Source organism: Mobula hypostoma, chromosome 12 (assembly GCF_963921235.1).
Source record: "Mobula hypostoma chromosome 12, sMobHyp1.1, whole genome shotgun sequence".
Lineage (NCBI taxonomy): Eukaryota > Metazoa > Chordata > Chondrichthyes > Myliobatiformes > Myliobatidae > Mobula > Mobula hypostoma.
In genome coordinates this window covers 100,755,764-100,779,597 of record NC_086108.1, presented here as the reverse complement: position 1 = coordinate 100,779,597, position 23,834 = coordinate 100,755,764, and the positions used below count along the sequence as shown (strand labels likewise).

The window sequence follows — 23,834 nt, the reverse complement described above, 5'->3', positions numbered from 1 at the left end:
CCTCTTCCCCTTCTCACTTCCCCACTTCCTCCCACTGGGTCCCCTCATCATTCCCTTTCTTCCATTATCCACTCTCCTCTCCAGCCTCTTTATCTTTCTTAACCACCTGGCTTCACCTATCACTTTCTAGCTATCTTCCTTCCCCTCCCCCGAACTCCGTTTTATTCTGGTATCTTCCCCCTTCCTTTCCAGTTCTGAAGAAAGGTCTCAGCCTGAAATGTTGACTGTTTTTTCATTTCTATATATGCTGCCTGGCCTGCTGAGTTCCTCCAGCATTTTGCGTGTGTTGATTTGGAGCCAACATTGAGGACTTCTAATACAACTACTTCCTACTTGTATGCCACTGCACAGGCCCTCTGGAGGGGCTTCCTTATCAGTGGGACTGGATATATCCAAGTATAGCAATTGAGGTGTGTGGCACAATTTTATTCACAACGGCATACCTTATGGACAATGCAAGGCTATTGCCTGACTGGTCTGTACAGCTGCTCTTCCAATTTAGACATGCAGGCCCAGATGCTTGTGAACCTACATTGAGAATCTGGAATTCATGTTGTGGCCGGAGGCTACTCCAATTTTATTTGTTTTCTGTTTGACTCTTGTAGTCTTGGTAAAACTAAGAACCTGTGAGGTTCAGAATCAACCAGATCAGGTGGGTATGAAGTTTCCAGCATCATCAAGATATATTCAGTACAAATGGGAGGTCCAAATGCTGTTGGGCACCTCACCACTGGGATAATATTCACATTTGGATTCAGCCAGGTCACTACTCCATTCATAACCTAACAAGGTAAAGCCTTCTGTGCGGAGAATTGCAACTGCAAAATCAGTGCCTATACATGAAATGCCATTGATTAAAATCACCACTTGCATAAAATTCTGAAACAGCCAGTTGGCCATGAACCTGCAATAGAAGACATTCGGTTTTTGCAAGACTTTCTTGATCATTTTTAGATTAGCTCCATGCGCAGATGCATGACCAAAGTGTGCATTGATATTACTCTTTGCAAAGAATTCACTTTTACTTAATTGTGTGAATCTGGCGTATGTACTCAGTTCCACTTCATTCACATTCCTATGTCAGTATTCTGAATGAAATGAGGGACTCTGCCAGATAGAAGATGGGATAAAAATCTGCAAAGAAGTGTAATATTTTTTCCCAAACTATCTGAAGTTTATATATAATACTCAATCTTATAATTAATTGTGAATCAAGGATATTTTAATGGGAGTAGTCAACAGATGAAAACATGAAAACAAAACACTTATGTACTTTAAACTAAAACAGAAAATGCGGGAAATAAGCAACAGATAATGGAGATCGCATTTCATAAGAAGCAGTAGGTCTAGAATATGTTTAAGTTGTAAAAAAAGGGGAGGGAGAGAAAAAGATCAACAAAAATGCAGAAGCCAAGAGACTAAATGATGCAAGTGTCAAGTCAAGTCGAGGTAAAATTGTTATCAAGGTACGTACAGTTTTCACCATACACTTGCTTGATATTCATTTTTTTGCAGACATTTACAGGAAAGTAAAGAAATACAAAAAATTTATAAAAAACTGTGGTGAGTTTGACATTTGTAGTTAATGGGCCAGGGAGATGTCAATTAAGATGGAAATGCTAGGCTTGACAAATTATGTTGACAGGAGGACTACTTACATGATAGCAGACAGGAAGCAAAGAGTGGGAATAAACGGGACCTTTTCAGAATGGCAGGCGGTGACTAGTGGGGTACCGCAAGGCTCAGTGCTGGGACCCCAGTTGTTTACAATATATATTAATGACTTGGATGAGGGAAGTAAATGCAGCATCTCCAAGTTTGCGGATGACATGAAGCTGGGTGGCAGTGTTAGCTGTGAGGAGGAAGCTAAGAGGATGCAGAGTGACTTGGATAGGTTGGGCGAGTGGGCAAATTCATGGCAGATGCAATTTAATGTGGATAAATGTGAAGTTATCCACTTTGGTGGCAAAAATAGGAAAACAGATCATTATCTGAATGGTGGCCGATTAGGAAAAGGGGAGGTGCAACGAGACCTGGGTGTCATTATACACCAGTCATTGAAAGTGGGCATGCAGGTACAGCAGGCGGTGAAAAAGGCGAATGGTATGCTGGCATTTATAGCGAGAGGATTCGAGTACAGGAACAGGGAGATACTACTGCAGTTGTACAAGGCCTTGGTGAGACCACACCTGGAGTATTGTGTGCAGTTTTGGTCCCCTAATCTGAGGAAAGACATCCTTGCCATAGAGGGAGTACAAAGAAGGTTCACCAGATTGATTCCTGGGATGGCAGGACTTTCATATGAAGAAAGACTGGATGAACTGGGCTTGTACTCGTTGGAATTTAGAAGATTGAGGGGGGATCTGATTGAAACGTATAAAATCCTAAAGGGATTGGATAGGCTAGATGCAGGAAGATTGTTCCCGATGTTGGGGAAGTCCAGAACGAGGGGCCACAGTTTGAGGATAGAGGGGAAGCCTTTTAGGACCGAGATTAGGAAAAACTTCTTCACACAGAGAGTGGTGAATCTGTGGAATTCTCTGCCACAGGAAACAGTTGAGCCCAGTTCATTGGCTATATTTAAGAGGGAGTTAGATATGGCCCTTGTGGCTACGGGGGTCAGGGGGTATGGGGGAAGGCTGGGGCGGGGTTCTGAGTTGGATGATCAGCCATGATCATAATAAATGGTGGTGCAGGCTCGAAGGGCCGAATGGCCTACTCCTGCACCTATTTTCTATGTTTCTATGACACAAAATAGTTATAACTGAACTTTGATACCAAAAGATTTCCAAAAATAATATATAGCAGAAGTATTCAACTTTCTTCTCTCAAGATCAGATTATGTTTTTATCAAAAGAAAAGGTTCTCAAAATCAGTCCCAAGTTTGATCTGCATCTGGCAAAAGTGATGCTGTTGCTTTTGCTTCAGGATCTGGATTGCAACCTCGTACAGTCTGTATTGAGTAGTCAAACTTCACAAACTTATATTTCCTTTTACTGCAGACAAAGTTGTTAAAGAAAACAATAGAAACAGAAATGATCAATAAAAATGCAGCTGAAAAACAAAGACTTCAAGGTCAGTTACAAAAGCTTTTAATGTAACCTGTTATTCCATCGCTTTCACACCAGTGGTACACCAATATGCTGACTCTGTGTGAATACTAAAAGAAATAAATAACCTAGTGGGAGTCATTAGATACCAAAATCAGATCACAATTAAGAAGTGCGTTGAAAGAATAATTAATGACAGATTAATACAGCTCAATACCACCTAAAAATGCCACTTGAGAAGCTGTTGATTTTTTTCTTTGACCTTTGGATAATCTCAATTCTAAAATAAACAATCTGAACATTTGGTTTTAAATAAGATTAAGTAAATTTAGCCCATGGAATGTCTACACACAACTTAAAAAATTGCAAGGTTTTACAATCCCTTATCTCCATTACCTCTCAATTTCTGAAGACTTGTTTAATTGTCCTACCTAACATGGAACACCCATCATAAAAAAGTCAATTACTTAAGAGGCACAGAAATGATTGTGACTGTGACACCTGGCCTTTCTACTGGCTCCCTTCCCACTCTCCACTGATTTGAACATTTCTTCCAGAGGCTGCAATGCTTCATTTGCACTTCTTCCTATTTATTGTATTGAATTTGGTGCCCATAATGTGGTCTTCTCCAGACTGGCGATGCCTTAAACAAATTGGATACATGGTTTGCATAACACCTTCATTCAGTTCATGAGACCAATGCTTAACTTCCAGTATCAGTCATTTTAATTTTCAAATCTATTTCCATTCTGATTCTGAGTCACAGAGTCATAGAATAATATTACTCAAGATACTGGGTAATTGGATTTCTGTGCTCAGGCACTGAAATGGGATTATAATCCACAATCATATAAATCTGAGGTAAAATTGTTATCACTTATCTAAGAAGGCATTATAGTTTAGCATATCCTATCTACCAGACCGATAGAAGATTTCCATGGAGCAACATTGCAAGTTATACATGCTTTGACTTTCAGTTATGAAGGTTTAGTTGTACTAAAACTAAGATTATTTTTCAAGAAAGGTTTTATAAACTTACCCTGGACTTGAGGGAACCTGCCCAATTTTCATCCACATACTTCAAGGACAGCTCCAGCATACAACTGATAAAAGAAAATAAACAAATGGTAGTCTATATCAAAAAGCAAATTATGCAAGGTCCTCAAGACTCTGTAATCTACACGATTAACACAAGATTATTTAATGATTTAATCATGTTTTAATTATTCAAAATAATATTCCTGAATAATTCACCTTTAAGAATGGAACTACCTCAGTCCCTCCAGGAAGTAGTGTGACCCGTATTCAGTTCTAACGTAGGTATGTTATTAATAAAGGTCCAAAGAACTGCTCCAGACTTTTGTGAGTCTGTCTAAAATCATGTCATTGTGCCTGTGATGATCAACCCATTAGTCCAAAGGTAAAAGCCGTTCAATAAGTAGACGTTGAAGTTATAAAACTACATGAAGGACTTTTATAGATACTGCATCAAAATAGAAACATAGAAAACCTACAGCACAATACAGGCCCTGCGGCCCACGATGCCGTGCTGAACATGTACTTACTTTAGAAATTACCTAGGGTTACCCATAGCTCTCTATTTTTCTAAACTCCATGTATCTATCCAGGAGTCTCTTAAAAGACCCTATTGTATCCGCCTCCACCACCAAGCACTCACCACCCTCTGGGTAAAAAACTTACCCCGACATTTCCTCTGTACCTACTTCCAAGTACCTTAAAACTGTGCCCTCTCATGTTAACCATTTCAGCCCTGGGAAAAAGCCTCTGACCATCCACACGATCAATGCCCCTCATCATACACACCTCTATCAGTTCACCTCTCATCTTCTGTCACTCCAAGGAGAAAAGGCCAAGTTCACTCAACCTATTCTCATAGGGCATGCTCCCCAATCCAAGCAACATCCTTGTAAATCTCCTCTGCACCCTTCCTATAGTTTCCACGTCCTTCCTGGAGTGAGGCAACCAGAACTGAGCACAGTACTCCAGTGGGGTCTGACCAGGGGCCTATAAAGCTGTAACATTACTTCTTGGCTCTTAAACTCAACCCCACGATTGATGAAGGCCAATACACCATATGCCTTCTTAACCACACAGTCAACCTGCGCAGCAGCTTTGAGTGTCCTATGGATTCAGACCCCAACAGCCCTCTGATCTTCCACACTGCCAAGAGTCTTACCATTAATACTATATTCTGCCATCATATTTGACCTACCAAAATGAACCACCTCACACTTATCTGGGTTGAACTCCATCTGCCACTTCTCAGCTCAGTTTTGCATCCTATCAATGTCCCGCTGTTATCTCTGACAGCCCTCCACACTATCCACAACACCCTCAACCTTTGTGTCATCAAAATGAGGCAAAGGTTTAGATTCAGGGATGCATTTCTACAATTGATCTGAACTATGGAACCTGACAGTGCTTCACAAACCTCTTTTTATTTATAATCTGGTTAGGCACATGTTGTCAAGCTCATGCACATAAAGGAACATCACAAATATATGATCATGTAGGTGGGGAAGGGAAATCTTATGGTAAAATACATTTTCAGGAGACACAAAAAGACTGTAGATGGTGGAATCTAGAGCAACTAAACAAGGTGCTGGAGATATCCTTCTGCACACACTGACTGACCTACCAAGTTCCACCAGCAGTTTGCACTTTTGCTGTATAGTTTCTGCTGTTCACCTAGATTTTTGGCACTAGCAGATCCTATCTGTTGCATACTTATTCAAAAGGCTATAAGCAAAGATGATTTAAAATTATTTTTCTTCTTAGCACATCACACTTTAAGTTAGGAAAATTCTGCCAATAGGTGCTGCTTTAAAGCAGATGAAAGACACCTTATAAGATGAGAAAGCTGGAAATCCATTATATTCAGAGGTACCATTATAATCAATACCTCTGTACAGGAACAGCCAACAATAAACACTCCAGCTTAGTGAAGAGTTACTAAGGGTCTGAAGAAGGGTCTACAACCAGAAATGGCAACATAATGTCTCTTTCAACATATGCTACTTGATCTGCTCAATGTTTCCAGTACTTTCTATTTTTATTTCAGATATTCAACAACTGCAGTGTTTTTTAAATATTTTTTTCCATTCAGTAACCCAAACAAATATGCAACCGTGTAGATCTGTGGATTTTGAGAGATGCAATTTCAAAGTGCAGATTAATGTGTCACATATGCCCATGAAGTGTGAATTCTATGACGAGGAGCTGTGAATATAAAGGTCCTCTCATGTTTTTGAAGAGAACACTGTATCATATTGATGAATTTCTTCCAAGGAATGTGGGACTCTGGGACAAATAATAAAAGATTTACTGTCTAACTTCTAATTATACAGCACATTTTTTTCTCCATTACCAATGGCCACTGGACAGTCATTTCCCAGATGCAGCTGGAAGCAATTAGATATTGCAGATACTGTGCAATTGCATGAATTTCATTTTTTTTTGTTTAAACTGGTACCTTCCTATCCCTATCACGTCTTCTCTGCCCATCAATAGATAGCTGCTAAACAGACAAAAATCCAATTATCCCAGACAAAGAAAACTAAGTTTCCCCATCAGATTTAATGCTATAACAATTGGGAAGGAAAAAAAATGTGGAATGAAACACATAATACAGAATGGTAATTACAGACAATTCAATTGAACAATATAACATCTATTCTCAACTATTTGTGACTGTCCATGGGTTAGCTACTAAACAAGAAGGTATTGTTCTCATTTTATTGAATGCCTTCAACGCAGCACTCTGCAGTGATCAACAAATTATAAGTGTGCTGTTCATTAAATCGTCAAAATAAAAGCAGTAATTATTTACCAGGGGAAATAAAAGAAACGGCCCCCAATTAAGGGGAATGTGCTGTTCAAATGCATAACCTCAAAGAAGTTTCAGAATAAATTAAAATCTAACAAGGGTGTTGGGCCTAACTGTAGAAATTAGTGAAGGGAGTAACCAATATGTTTAATGCGACAGTACTCAAAGTATACATATTACTATACACCACCTTGAAATTCATATTCTTGCAGGCATTCACAGCAAAATAAAATAGATTCAATTTAAAATTACACGCAGTGACAAACAGCCAATGTGAAAAAGAAGACAATCAGTGAATTTTTTTAAGTAAAGAAATATTACTAAAATAATGAGTTGTGGAGTCCTTGAAAGTGAGTCCATAGATGGTGGAATCAGTTCAGAGTTGAGGTGAGTGACTTTATTCACACTGGTTCAGAATCCTGATGGTTGAAGGGGAATAGCTGTTCCTGAGCACAGTAGTATGGGAGCTAAGCCTCCTGTACCTCCTTTCTGATGGCAGCAGCAAGAACAGAGTATGGCCTGGATGGAGGGGTTCTTTGATTACAGTATATATCTATGGCTATAAATCAGTGTGTGATCATTTATTATCAAAAGTATAAAATAAACATGTAGAATACAGATCACATTTCAACAGTGTGAAATGCATGATTAAAAAAAAACTATTTTAGCATTAAACATCTCAATCAGCCTTGAACAAATACCTTTCCAAGTCTAGGGTATAGGTCATTACTTTTTATACTCCGCGTTCAAGTTGCACTGTGATACTGCAGTAAGGTTTCAATACATCCTGTGTTGAAGCACAGCTGTTCTATGTACTTCTTATATTTGAAATACAAATGACTAATTTATACTCAACACTGTATCTGATGTGAGAGGGACATATGTAGAGCTTACTAGTTGTTTACTGCATTCCAACAATGCAACAGTTGTGAATTTACGTTTTAAAAGTTTTCTGGGCAACACTCACACGAAACAGTGGCAGTATATAGTTGCCAGCTGCTCAGTTTTAACTAATAAATTAAGCGAAGCTTCACTAAGTGTTTACAACTAATTTCAAGAGCGTTTTAAAATAAAGAGAACTATTCTTTAGCAAGACAAACAAAATGCTGGAGGAACTCATAAGGTGAGGCAACATCCATGGAAGTGAATAAACAGTCAAAGATTAGGGCCAAGGCCCTTCTTCAGCTGTATCCTTTATAAAAAAGATTGTTAAGGTATACATTCAAAATAATGTAAGTGATCTATGAATAACAGATAAAACTTAATAACAAGCAACTTTTTGGTGAAGGAAGTAGACATAAAGAAAACTAAATACTACAGATCAAAGCTTCCTTTACCTTTTCTTCTTAGATTTCTATACTTTCCAAATACCAATGACCTACATAATATATAATAAATAATATATCATGCACATGGGCCATTGCCACCCTGGGAAAGAGATGTTGACTGTCCAATCTATCTATGCCTCACAATCTTATACAATTCTATCAAATCGTCTCTCATCCTCTGTCACACCCAGGATATGTTGATATAATATTCTATTTACTATGTTCTCCGAACTGTGTGCAAAGCTCTCTTATTCCTTGACACAAAGATAAAAGTCCTGTTTAAGAAGTACTCATGACAAAAAAAAGGTAATGGTTAGCAAATTTATATATTGTGCACAAAACAGGAGGAAGAACGGAAACATATATGGCACCACATATATGGCATATTTGGTTGATCTGTTAAGTTTTTGTGCAAGGGACAGGTTGGGATATTTGGGATTTGCGAGGTTTTGTTTCTTTTTCTCTTTGTGCAGGGAGGGGAACTGATGTCTTTCTTTCAACTACTTAAATGATTTTCTGTATTCTATGGCTATCTGGAGAAGACAAATTTCAGAGTTGCATTCTGCATACATACAAAGATAATAAAATTAACCTTTGAACCAGTAATCCAAAGAAATGTATAACTTCTCTTTAGGTAAGTACATTTACACACAAATAAACAAGAAACACGAGACTATGGAAGAGGCCTTTTGGGCTGTCATCTCCGTGCTGGCTCTACACAAGAGCAACATTCTTAGTGTCACTATCTCACAATCTCATTATAGGACTGCAAATTCTTTCAGACATTGATTCAGCACTTATTTCAAAGGCTAAATTGTGTGTAGCTATACTGGTAGCCCTGGCAGTGTCTCTGGACTCTCGCCACTTAAGTGAGCGTGTCACCAGACTACACAAGCCATAATGTCTGTGCTCTGAGCACTTCAATTCTGTGAGCGGGCAGTCAAATTTTCAGATAGTAATGAGAACATAGATGAGTTTATTGCTACAGCCATGTCATAAGTATGTTGTTCTTGGATACCAGATGAGAAGGCTGTCTTGATCTTAAAGAGAAAGCTGGATTGAACTGCTAACTTAACCACACACAAGTCCCTCACTTAGGCAAGTACATATGTAGAATTTATTCAAAACATATTAAAATTATGCAAAATACTATCTATACTTTCAGCAACTAGAAATTTTTTGGGCAATTTCTTCTGAAGTTTTTCCATTCATAGTTGATAACATTTCCAGTACATCTTGTTTAACTGACTGGAAAAATGAAACATCTGGTTAATTCAAAACTGTTTTAGTATATACTGTGCACCCACATTTCACCAGGTGTAATGTCAAATGAAGGTGGATTGATGAGAAATTAAATATTATCATGTTTTTCTTCAATAGTAGAGCAATGAAATACAGTACTTCAAAAGGGTAATTGTTGCAAATTTTAATATGATTTATTAAAGAAATTGTGAGGCTAAGATACTAGAAAGTTATATTTATTCCTGGTAACTATTGCATTGGAAAATAGCCCAATGCTGAATCTTCAGTATTTCTTCACAGAAGTGACAAAGTGGAACAGAAATTCAAGTTCTATTTGTAGAATGCACTTCAGGATAGCTGACCTGCAGGAGTTGTTTTTACATTGTTCCAAAGTCAATCCATATGGGGTTGAATACAGTAAAAGTTCCTTAATTAATTAGCAGTGTCACCAATACAATAAGTGTTAATATCTTGATAATGTCAGAAATGGCTATTTTTCTATTATATTAAGTACAGTTTTAGCTATGAGCCAGGAGCAATTTGATGCTCTGCGGGAAAATTTACTTGACTGCACATTAATAAAATGAATACAGCAGCCAGCTGACAGCTGTATGCAGCATCCCAGTTTGGCTGATTTTCTGAAGAAAAGGATTGCATAATAGTAAAGGGATCAGCTAACATTACTGAAGGCTAGAAAAAAAAATGAAAACGGCAGTAGGGTTTGGCCAATTAAAACACAAATTTTGAAATAAACTTTGACCTGCAAGACGTACTTCAGCAGGAAACGTATAGCAAAAAAACCTGAGGCAATTTGAATGAGGTTAGTGGATAGGTAAGTAAATAGTAGATGCAATATGGTGCAGATAAATGAAGTCAAGATTTGAGAAAAAGAAGAAAGGCAAGAGTATTTTTTAACTAGCAGTGAATTGGAAAATGTTGATTCGCAAGTAATCTGCTGTCCTTGTACACATGGGTGCAGCAAGCAGTTATGAAGGCAAATTGTACATCAGTATTCACTGCAATATGATTTGAGTATAGGAGCAACAGAAGGACATAGAAACAGGAGTAGACCACATGTTTTTCAAGCCTGTTCTGCCATTCAATAAGATTAAGGCTTACTTATCCTTGTTTCAAATTCATTGGACCATTTCAGAAGACATTTTTAAGACTTACAGGTCTGGAGTTCCATATAGTCCAGATTGAGTGGATTTTCTCCTCTGAAGGGCATAGTTTAACCATATATTTAAGTTTCAAGATCAAAATTCCTATAACTATTTTTCTTTTAGTTCTAGATTAGTTGAACTTGAACTCTATGATGTGAACTGAACTGATATTCCTGGACTGTTAAACTAAATCTTTGGATTACTACGCTATACATGAAATGCTGGAGGAAATCAGTAGGTCAGGCAGCATCTATGGAACAGTCGACATTTCTGGCCGAGGCCCCTCGTCAGAACAGCACCATTCATATATTTTCTACCCATTTTCACAGTGGAATATACTGAAAACACATCAGAAATGATAGGTAGCTAACAGACAAAAGAAAGTAAAGGAACCTACAGCAATTAATAAAAACAGAGAAATGCAAGGCAAACTAATAGAACAAAGCACTGACAAATACCCTGGGCCTAAATGACCTACATCCTAATATTCCAGAGTATCTGCAGAGGCAGTGGATGCATTGATCATCATATTCCAAAAGTTGCTAATTTCTGGAAAGGTTCCAATAAAATGGCGAGGAAGGCAAATGTCATGTTAGCATTCATTTTAAAAGGTCTAGAATATAAGAGCAAGGATGTGATGCTGAGGCTTTATAAGGCACAGGTGAGGTCTCACCTTAAGTACTGTGAACAGCTTTGGGCCCCTCATCTTGGAAAAAATGTACTGCCATTGGAAGTTCACAAGGATTATTATCCCTGAACCACATTCTCTTGTCTTCTTCCCGTAACCTTTGCTGCCCTGACTAATTAAGAACCTATCAACCTCCACATTAAATATACCAAATGACTTTGGCCTCCATAGCCATCTGTGGCAATTCCTTAGATATTCCACCCTCTGGCTAAAGAAATTCCTCCTCATCTATTCTGAAGGGACGTCCTTCTATTCTGAGTCTGTACCCTATGGTCATAGACACCCCAACAAGAGGAAAAAATCTGCTCCATATCCAGTCTTTAAATATTCTTCTAAACTCCAGCAAGTACAGGCCCAAAGCCATCAAATGCTCCTCATACATTAACCCTTTTATTCCAGGGATCATTCTGATGAACGTGCCCTGGTCCCTCTCCCTTGCCAGCACATCTGTTCTTAGATAAGGGAGCCAAAGCTGCTCACAGTAATCCAAATGGGGTCTAATCAATGCTTATAAAGCCTCACCATTACCTTCTAACTTTTATATTCTAGTCATCACAAATGAATACCAACAAATGAATCACATCAATCCGGATTTATATACATTTGCTCATATATGACCCTTGTTCAGTTGTAATTGAAGTGGCTATAATGGAGTTGATTCAGCGGGGCTTAAACTAATGACATTCTGAATTATGTACCCTGGAGACATTTAAAAACTTTCTTTGCTATTTTGGCCATGTCACTCGTGTTCTGGTGATTACAAAGTGTTAAAGGGCCTTGGCAACTACGTCAGGTAAGTTTGCATAAAGGATAACCACAGTAGATATTGCATGCAAAAGATCTGCAGCAGCAAGAGGTGGAGCAATATTTTTTATTATATCATTAATTATTTCTCTATCCTATCTGAAATTGTGTATAATAAATATCATGGCTTATTCCCAATTGTATATTCATTGCTAGAATTAATTTAAATTAGCCAATAATTTCAGTTACCATTTAACACCATAGAGTGAGAATTTAGTACTATTTGCATCAAGGTGATAATTTGCAAGACAATTAGATAAACTTTACAAAGGGCATCTTTACTTTAAATGTGTGCATACTTACATTTGTTAGACAGGCACAGAATAAAAGAGGAATCAGCACAAATATACAAAATATTAGTTAGATCACAGTTGAAGCAGTGCAAAGTTCAACATTCATAGAAAATTTATTAATGAAGTATGTATATGTCACCATATACAGTCCCGAGATTTATGTTCTTATAGGCATTCATAGTGGACCGAAGTAGTACAATAGAATCAATGAAAAACTACACACAAAGACTAATAAACAAACAATATACAAAATAAGACAAACTATGCAAATACAAAAAAAATACTTGAATCTGAGTCCACAGGTCGTGGAATCAATTCAGTATTGAAGTGTGTGAAGTTATCCAAACTGGTTTTCCACTGACGTTGAGTGGGAATATAACCGGAGCTCATAGGTTAAGGGTGAAAGGTGAAAAGTTTAAAGGGGACATGACAGGAAACTTCTTCACTCAGAGGGTGGTGAGAATGTGGAATGAGCTGCCAGCGCAAGTCATGCATGTGAGCTCGATTTCAATGTTTAAGTGAATTTTCGATAGGTACATGAATGGTAGGGGTATGGAGGGCTGTGGTCACAGTGCAGATTCATGGGAGTAGGCAGGTTAAATAGTTTTGGCATGGACTAGATGAGCCAAAGGGCTTGTTTCTGTGCTGTACTTCTCTATGTATGACTCTATGGTTCAGAAGCCTGATAGTTGAAGTGAACTGTTCCTGAACCTGGTGGTGTGGAATCTAAAGCTCCTGTACCTCCTTCCCAATGGTAGCAATGAGAAAAAAGCATGCTCTGAATGGTGGAGGTCTTGATGATGGATGCTGCTTTCCCATGGCAGCACTCCCTGTAGACGCTCTAGTCAACATACTATAGGACGGATGTGTTTACACCAGAGCAGATGTAGAGGACATATGTCAGGTTGTTGAGATTCAATTGAGGAGCGACTGAGTAGAATGGGCTTGTTTTCATTCAAGCAGAGAAGGCCAGAGCAATCATTTGATTGAGGTATACAAAACTATGAGGAAGATTGATAAAGCAGTAGATAAGGGACATTTTTTCAATACGTGTCCATGAGTAGAATGTATAGGATTAAAGTAAATTATAAGAAATTTAAGAGCACATGAGGAAGAATTTCTTTTCACCCAGAGGATAGTTGAAACCTACAACACACTTCCTAATGTAGTGACGGAAGCAGGCACACTGCAACACTTAGGAAGTATTTAGACGAACATTTGTAACACATGAAAGGCTGGAAAACCTGATCTATATATAAAGATACTCAATGGCCAGTACATTCCAAATGGGCTGAATAGCCTGTTTCCATCTGGGTGATTTATGAAAACATATGGAACACTGACATTACTAATTATTCATTCTAGGGCAAATGAACTATATTAGATTAAACATTTACACTATTTAAAAAATATTTAACCATGATTGACTGCAGTTTTGCATTCAATACTATCATCCCATCAAAACTAATCAATAAGCTTTAAGACATTACCAATTTATGCAACTGGATCCTTAATTTCTTTATTTGCAGACCCCAATCTTTTTGGATTGGTAACAACATCTCCTCCACAAATCTCCATCAGCAGAGATACACCACAAGGCTATGTGCTTAGTTCCCTGCTGTACTCACTTTACACTTATGACTGTGCAGCTAAGTACTGCTCGAATGCCATATCAAAGTTTGCTGATGATACCACTGTCATTGGCCAAATCAAAGGTAGTGACAAATCAGCAGAATAGAGGGAGATTGAAAATCTGGCTGAATGGTGTCACAACAACTGCCTCTCACTCAATGTCAACACACTGATAATAAGAGCTGATAATTGACTATAGGAGGAAGAAACCAGAGGTCCATGAGGCAGAACTCATCAGGGGATCAGAAGTAGACAGTATCAGCAATGTTAACTTCCTCTGCATTATCATTTCAGAGGATCTGTCCTACATGCAACTGCCATTACGAAGAAGGCACAGCAATGCCTCTACTTTCTTAGAAGTTTGCAAAGATTTGGCATGTCATCCAAAACGCTGACAAACTTCTATGGATGAATGGTGGAGAGTATATTGACTGGCTGCATCACATCCTGGTAGGGAAACACCAATGCCTTTGAATGGCAATTGTGGAAATTGCTACATTAAGTAGTGGATACGTCCATTCCATCGTGGGCAAAGGCCTCCAAACCATTGAGCAAATCTACAAGGGGCACTGTCACAGGAAAAGCAGCATCCATCATCAAGGACACCCACCACCCAGCCCATGCTCTCTTCTCACTGCTGCCATCAAGAAAGTGGTACAACAGCTTCAGGTACCACGCCATCAGATTCAGGAACAGTTATTTTCCCTCAAATATCAGGATCTTGAACCAGAGGGCACAACTTCACATATCCAACATCGAACAGATTTCACAACCCATGGACTCACTTTCAAGGACACCACAATTCATGTTCTCGATATTTATTATTATTATTATTTTGTTCCCCCCCCCAACTTTTTTTGTATTTGCACATTGGTTGTTTGTCCGCCCTTGCTGTGTGCAGTTTTTCATTGATTTTATTGTATTTCTTTGTGTTTACTGTGAATGCCCACATAAAAAAAAAATCCCGGGGTAGTACATGGTGACATAAAGGTACCTTGATGATGAATTTACTCTGACTTCACTTTGACTTTCTATTTTACGCACAATCTACCCTAGCATATCTATACTTTTTAATGACCACACCAATTGAAAGTATCTATACTGCACTTCATCTATTCTGTTGACTACTACCGGTTGTGTATGGATAGGGGTTACTTTGTTTTGATATTGAAAAGTTCTTCATAATGCTTCAGAATATTCAGCTTTGTGAAACAATGTTAGCTCAGCCTGCATCATTCCAATTAGAGAAGGAATAAACATAATGAATGGATAATTAGATTACATATATAATTAACCAATGGTAAATCACGAAACGCTGCATCAAGAAGCACTTACTCAACAATAACAAGTTCATCAAAGCACAGTTTAACTTTGGCCAGGATCAGGTGGCCCCAGCCTTCATTGTAACCTTGGTCCAAACATGGACGAAACAGCTGTAATGCAAAGTGGCTACAGGCAGCATTAATGTCAATATCTGATTGTATGTCAAATCACGCAACCTAATAAAATCGAAACCAATAGGAAACTTTCCACAGATTGTTATATCTCATACAACAAAGCATTCATACTCTTCTCTGCCCTTCCATCATGCACAAGCTACATACACCTGAAAGCGCGCACAACCAGACTCAAAGACAGCTTTTATCCCACTGTTATTGAGTATTGAACAGCAGTTGTGACCTCAATCTACCTCATGATGTCCTTACAACTTATTCCAAGTCCATGGCCTCCTCTTGTGCCAAGTTGAGACCACCTTCACAGTGAAGGAGAAAAACTTAATATTCTGTCTAGGTAGCATCCAACCTGATTGTATGAACATTGATTTCTCCTTCTGGTAAAAAAACAAATCCCTCCCCTCCTCCTCTATTCCCCACTCTGACCATTCATCTCTTCTCAGCACCTATCACCTCCCCCGGGTCCTCTCCTCCTTCCCTTTCTCCTAGTGTCCACTCTCTTCAGATTCCTTCTTCTCAAGCTCTTGACCTTTTTCACCCACCTAGCCTCACCCCCACCCCTTTTATTATGGCATCTTCCCCCATCCCTCTCAGTTCTGAAGGGTCTCGGACTGAAACGTTGACTATTCATTCATTTCCATAGATGCTGCTTGACCTGCTGAGTTCTTCCAGCATTTTGTGTGTGTTATTGTTTACCTGTGCTGCGCTGCATTGTTTGTAACAGTAACACTTTATTCTGGCACTGTTATTGATTTTCCTTGTACTACCTCAATGTACAGTTGTACTGAAAAGATACAACATGGATGGCATGCAAAACAAAGTTCTTCCCTGTACTTCAATATGTGACAATAGCAAACTATTTACCAATTTTTTACTTGTCAAATTTAAAGTATTGTGTATAGTTCTGGCTGTTACACAACAGGGAAGATATCGTGGCAATAGAGTGTCCTAAAGCAATTCATCAGGATGTGGGTGGAATGGAGGGCTGTGGCTATAAGGAAAAATTGGATGGGCGAAGTACCTATATGTCACCATATACTATCCTGAGATTCATTTTCTTGTAGGGTTTATTCTCATTGGAGGCTGAGGGGTGACCTGATAGAGACATATAAAAAGATGAATGGTATAAATGGGATAGAGAGTCAAAATCTATTTCCCAGGGCAGGACTGTCTAAATGGCACCAGTTTTAGGTGAGAGGGGATAAATTTGAAGGCGATCTATTAGGTATATTTTCCACACAGAGGGTGGTGAATATATGGAATGAACTGCCAGAGAAGGTGTAAAGGAATCAGAATCAGAAACAAGTTTATTATCACTGGCCTGTGTCGTGAAATTTGTTAATGTAGCAGCAGTTCAGTGCAATACATAATATAGAAAAAAATAAACAAGTACAGGTGTCCCCCACTTTTCGAACATTCACTTTACGAAACCTCACTGTTTGAAACACTCACGAGACCTACATTACTTACCTGTTTTCGCTAACAGAAGGTGTTTTCACTGTTACGAAAAAGGGCAGCGCGCGCCCCGAGCAGCCGCTCTCCCCCAGAACTGCATTCTAGCCGGCATTGCTTAAACACATGCCTGTGAGCAGCTGTTTGCAAGATGAGTTCTAAGGTATCAGAAAAGCCTAAGAGAGCTCGTAAGGGTGTTATACTTAGTGTAAAACTAGACATAATTAAGCGTTTCGATCGTGGTGAACAAAGTAAGGACAAAGTCAGTTTGGCTTGTGGAAGTTGACAAAGATGATGAAGAGGTTTTGGCATCCCATGACCAAGAACTGATAGATGAAGAGCTGATGCAATTGGAAGAGAAAAGGATAACATTCGAAACTCAATGCAGTAGCGAATGGACCGAAAGTGAAGTTGTCCAGGAACTGAATGTGAAGCAACTGCATGAGATTTTCGCTGCAATGATAAAGTATGACTTTAATTTTCAAATGGTACGTCGGTTTAGGGCATATTTGCAGGATGGTTTGAGTGCTTACAAAGAACTGTATGATAGAAAAATGCGCGAGGCTAAGCAGTCAAGCAAGCCTTCCAATCAGCCACAGCAGACGACGAACCTCGACCTTCGACACCGAGGCAGGCAGCCATAGAAGAAGGTGACCTGCCTCCCTGATGGAAATAGACAATGACGAGATGACACCCCAGTGTCCCACCACCTTCTACTTTATATAGGCTGTATACTTTTATGCGTTATTTGGTATGATTTGGCAACTTCATAGCTTAAAGGTTACTGGAGAGTGTTTTTGCCGAGAACGCTTGCGTGAGATTTTCTGCTGAGAGCACTTGCGTGAGATTTTCACTACGGAGAACAGTGCGGCAATGATTGTAGAGAAGTATTTCTACTTTTTATAGGAGGTGTATTTATCATATCATTCCTGCTTTTACTATATGTTAGTTATCTTAGGTTTTATGTGTTATTTGGCATGATTTGGTAGGTTATTTTGGGTCTGCGAAAGCTCACAAATTTTTCCCATATAAATAAATGGTAATTGCTTCTTTGCTTTACAACATTCTGGCTTACGAACCGTTTCATAGGAACGCTCTACCTCCGGATGGCGGGGGAAACCTGTACATCAATTAAAGTAAATGTAGATTGAATAGATTAGAAATCATGCAAAAACAGAAATATAGATTAAAAAGTGAGGTAGTATTCATGGGTTCAATGTCCATTTAGGAATCGGAAGGCAGAGGGGAAGAAGCTGTTCCTAAATTGCTGAGTGTGTGCCTTCAGGCTTCTGTACCTCCTACCTGATGGTAACAAAGAGAAGAGGGCATGCCCTAGGTGCATACCTGGGAAGATACAGTTACAATGTTTAAAAGACATTTGGACTGGTCTTTGGATAGAAAAGGTGGAGGAGGATAAGGGTTTAATGCCTGCAAATTGTATCAGTAAAGATAGGCACCATGGTCAACATCGATGAAGTAGGCCGAAAGGGCCTGTTTCTTAGCTGTATGTTTCTATGATCTGGAGCTGTAGGAAATTGCCTGAGTCCCTCAGAGCAATGCTCTGGGTCCAATCATCTTCTGCTTCATTATGAATTCATAGAGTGCATTACAGATAGTTTCCTGGGACCAACCAGAGAAAAGGCCATTTTGAATCAGGTAGTGGGCAATTTTGCAGTTTTAATAAATGACCTCAGAGTGAAATATTCCCTAGGAAGCAGGGATCATTGTATGATAGAATGTTGCATTCAGTTTCAGGGGGAAAAGTTAAGACAGTTGTTAAAGGGTATTACAATGGAAGGAATACGTTTGCTGAAACAGACTTAGTTGACAAATTATCAGAGAAGACAGAAGTCAACAGACCCTTAAAGAAGTCATTCATGATATTCAGTCAAAATGTAAAGAGGAATGATCCTAAGGGAGGGATGGCAACCCAAGGAAGTTAAGAAGGGTATTAAGCTGAAAGAGCAGCATATTGTTAACAGGAGGGTGGAATCCTGTGAGCAATTCTGGGACCACAATTAGTTACAATATACATTAATGACTTGCAGGAAGGGAACAAGGGCAAGTTGGAACTCTTGTCACCAGAGTGTCAAAGAATGAGAGACCATGCTCTTGAAATATATAAGATTCTTAGATGTTTAGACAGGGTAACTGCAGAGATGATATTTTCTATCATGGGAAAGTTCAATATCAGAGAGTATGATCTCAGAATAAAGGGTATCAGACTGAGTCGAGGAAGAATTGCTCCCCTCAGAGTGCTACACAAGTCTTTGGAACTATTTGCTACAGAGGTCTGTGGGGCTACAGTCATTAAGTGTATTTAAGGAAGAGATAGGTTGATTGATAATTAATGAGGATGTCAAGACTTATGGGAAAAGCTAATGATTAAAAACAATTTCAGCAAAATTGGATTTTATTGGAATAAATTCTTACATATGAATGTGTACAAATATAGCACACAAAGAAGTGTTCCAGTCACACATGCTCATACAGGTTATTAATATTTCCACATAAATCTCTCCCTTTTTCCTCCACCCAAACTTTTCCAAAGTCTATTTATTTATTTGTTCATCCAGGTATTAAATTTTCTTTTTAGTGGACATACATTTCTATTTGTATTCACACCATTCTTTGCAAGATTACAAGTTACTCCACAATTATAGAAAAGAAATGAGTGACAATACCTTCATGAGGAATATGCAGCATAGAATGTGGAAATGTTCGGAGCCAGAAAACAAAGCCTAAAGAAAATAGACAGCTCACCGTATTTCTTTCTGCACCCCTTAGGACGGCAGTCATGCTGCTGAAGCTGAAAGCTATTAAGTAAAAAGCCATATTTTGGAAAGCATCCAAGTTTTCTTGGCTCCAGGCACATTGCTGTTTCTCTGCCAGCACAGGACTTAAGCCACAAACGATTCATCCTTTATAGTCTTGCTTTTCAGATTGGCTGAATGAATTCAGTAGATGCCGGCATTGTACATGTAGCATGAGAAGATACAAGCTCATGGAACAGGAAAAACATTGTTTCAGCATATTCAAGGCAATAAGCACTGAACCCCAATATTTTAAAAAAATGTATTTCATAAACTCTTCAATTAAAATGAAATATCAATATCCTAATGGCGAAATGTTAATCATATCTGAAAAAGGGTGTAATTTCAGGAAGAAATGACAACTATTAAATAGATCAATGTATCTGTTTTAATCAGATTTGGCTTTAAATATGTTAATGATAAATCTGTAGCTACAAATGTAAATTTGAGACATTGCAGTTGTCAGCTTTAGGCTTTAGAGCACATAGATAGCAGAATAGCAGATGATTTCAATGTAATGGAAGGAAGAATGTGGAAGGTTAATCAAGTGCATGTCATCTCTAAGTAACATTAGTGGTGGATGAGGGTTTCAGCACACCTAGATTAAAGCAAGGTTGAATTCAGTGATGATAGAAATAAGACATCTTACTGAAAAGGTTCAAAGTTCAAAGTACATTTATATAGAACTACTAGAGCAGACCCACAGTCTCAGTTCATCACACTGCAAACCAAAACATTACACAGCTCGCAGACAAAGAGCCCAGAGCAGAACTGCCTGACCCTCACCTCCGGTCCTGACACCATGTCTTTTCAATCAATCCAGCCCTGTGTTTAAATTATCTGAACATCGTATTATTCCTCGCTCTAAGACCCATTCGCATTCATATGCTCTGGGCCTAGACCTTGTCACCACATTCTGGCCAATAGCTGACCTTTTCAGTCAAATCGGCCTGGTGTTTAGATCATATTATCTATAAAATCAAGAAGCTGTTTGGTATTCCTGTCATTCAGTAATGGATATAGAACAAGTCAACTATATCCAACAAGACAACAAGTCAACAGGCAAATGTGATGTTAGTGTTCATTTCAAGAGGACTAGAATATAAAAACAAGGATGTAATGTTGAGACTTTATAAAGCACTGGTGAGGCCTCACTTGGAGTATTGTGAGCAGTTTTGGACCCCTTATCTTAGGAAAGATCTGCCGACACTGGAGAGGGTTCAAAGGAGGTTCACAGAAATGATTCCAGGATTCAACAGCTTGTCATATGAAAAACATTTGATGGTTCTGGGCCTGTATCCACCAAAATGCAGAAGAATGAGAGGTGACTTAGTGAAAACCATCGAATGTTGAAAGGCCTCGATAGTGTGGAAGCGGAGAGGATGTTTCCTATAGTGGGATAGTCTAGGACCAGATGACAGAGATGAGACATTTCTTTAGCCAGTGGGTGGTGAATCTGTGGAATTTGTTACTACAGTCAGCTGTGGAGGCCAAGACTTTATCTATATTTAAGGTAGAGGTTGATGGATTCTTGATTGGTCAGGGCATGAAGGAATATGGGGAGAAGGCAAGGGATTGGGCTGAGGGGAAAAATGGATCAGCCATGATGAAATGGTGGAGCAGATTCACTGGGTCAAATGGCATAATTCCGCTCCTATATCTTATGGTCTTCTGGTCTAACTACCAATACATTGGGGGGGGGGGGTTGCTTAACGCAGCAGTGAGGAAGAATTAGCATTGTAACCATATGCAAGTAAATTTTTACTGTTATCAGATAGTACCACTGAGGTACAGCACACAGAAGAAACTGGAAGAGGCTAGTGACAGAAGATTCTATAGTCAGGGGCACATGTATATATGTCTGTGAGCACAAGTGCGATTCCAGGGCAGTTTGTTTTTCCCTGGTACCAGAGTTATGGATGTCTCTGAGCATTCTGAAGGGGCAGGGTGAGCAGTTAAGTGTCGTGAGCCATATTGAAACTAACAATATAGGCAATTACTGCTGAGTCCATCCACCATAGTGGTCACTTATTCATCAGATTGCTAAGTGGGAGACACTACAAGTCCATCATCACCAGGACTATATGTAATCTCAAGCTTATTTCCTGTAGCTATCCAGCTTCTCAATATCCTGACTGTCCCTGTATAACATCCATTAAATGGTCTTCCTGCTGTCCTTGTTCTGTTGATCTCTAGTCTGCTCATATGTTCACATTTATTTAAATTAGATTATTGACATTTGTGCATGTGACCATTCTGCTAATTGTTGATTGCTCATGGCTGTTTGCACTATTGTTTTGTAAATTGTTGGTTGCTATTGCGTTGTCTGTTATGGTACTGCCCTGTGTTTTATGCTTGCCAAGGAACCATAATCAATTATGGTATGGTTCACATACTGGCAATAAAGTGATTCTGATTCTGAAGAAGGGAAGAGATCCTGCATTAAGACTTTAGGGAGTTGGGTAGAAAGTTAAAAAGCAGGACCACTGGAGTTGTACCTGTGCCAAGTGCTAGTGAGGCATGAAAATAGGACGGTACTACACTGAATGCATGGCTAAAGAGCTGCTGTAGGAAGGAGAGCTTCAGATACCGGGATGACTGAGATCTCTTCTCAAGCAGAGTCCTGTACATGAAGGACAGGTTGCAGCTAAACTGGAAGTACATCAATATCCTGGCAGGGAGGTTTGCTAGAACTACTCAAGAGGATTCAAACTCAAATTGCAAAAGGAGATGGGAAAGAAAACAGTAAATATGTGTTATTTGCGTCAAATCAAATTGGTGAGGATTGTTCTGGGCAGTCCACAAATAGTGCCATACACCTGGCATCAGCATAGCATGCCCACAACTTACTAACCCTAACTGTACTTCTTAGGAATATAGGAGGAACCAAGCGCACCCAGAGGAACCTTTGTGATCAAGGGTTCTTTACAGACAGCAGCAGGAATTGAAACTGGTTCTTACTACTGGTGCAGTTTTAGTGTTACACAAATTGCTAGACTACCGTGCCGCCGGCCAGCAGAACACCAGATGGAGAGATTGAGGACAAGTGGTTAAGTCCAGCAACATAGTATATTAGTTAACATAATCACTTTACAGTGCAGTTACCGATTGGAGCTCGATTCCTGTCACTGTCTGTTAAAGAGTTTGCACATTCTCCCTGTGACCACATGGGCTTCCTCTGGGTGCTCCAGTTTCCTCCCATGTTTCAAAGATGTACACTTCAGGTTGGGTTAATGAGTTGTGGACAAGCTACGTCAGCACCAGATGCATGGCGACACTTGAGTTGCCACCAGCACAATCATTGGACTGTGTTGGTCACTGATAGAAAACTATCTTTCACTGTATGTTTTGATGTAAATTGACAAATAAGACTAATCTTTTTCTCGTTTGGAAGGTAGGAAAGATAGTCTGAAGTGTATTTATTTTAATACAAGTATATTGGATAAGGCAGATGAACCTAGAGCCAGGAACTCAGATATTTGATTACACAGAAACTTGTTTAAAAGAAGGGCAAGACTGGGAGCTCTACACACATATTGGACATGACCGAGAAGGATGGAAAAGAGGTGGGAATGTTGCATTATTGATTTGGAAGAATGCCATTGCTGCACCAAGAGGGGGCATCTCATAGAGCTCATTCAGCAAGGCATTATAGCTAGAAAAAAGGATGTGATTACCATAATGGGTACAAGCTTTTCAATAGCCAAAAACAGCAAGAAGAACATTGATTTCCCAATTTGTATACTCACTGCCCCTTTCACTACCCTATGCACCCATGTCACCGCTTTCAGGGAGTTAAGTATTTGCACCCAGAGGACTTTTTGTGTACATTACACAAAATGCTGGAGGAACTCAGCAGGTCAGGCAGCATCTATGGAAATGATTAAACAGTTGACGTTTCAGGCAGAGACTCAGCCCTGAAGAAGGGTCTTGGTCTTAAATGTGGACTGTTTATTCATTTCCATAGATGCTGCCTGACCTGCCAAGTTCCTCAGGCATTTTGTGTGTGTTGTTTTAGATTTCCAGCATCTGCAGAATCTCTTGTTCTTGTACATCAATTCCCCCAAG

At 39.1% G+C, this 23,834-nt stretch overlaps 1 protein-coding gene across 1 annotated transcript in view; it reads right to left on the bottom strand.

Annotated features, from left to right (window-relative positions):
- selenof (selenoprotein F) overlaps positions 1–23,834 on the bottom strand; it is a 46,406-nt gene that overhangs the window by 7,031 nt on the left and 15,541 nt on the right. The window contains exon 3 of the mRNA XM_063064703.1: positions 4,090–4,153. Coding sequence (XP_062920773.1) covers positions 4,090–4,153 — 64 coding nt within the window. The remainder of the gene's footprint in view (positions 1–4,089; positions 4,154–23,834) is intronic.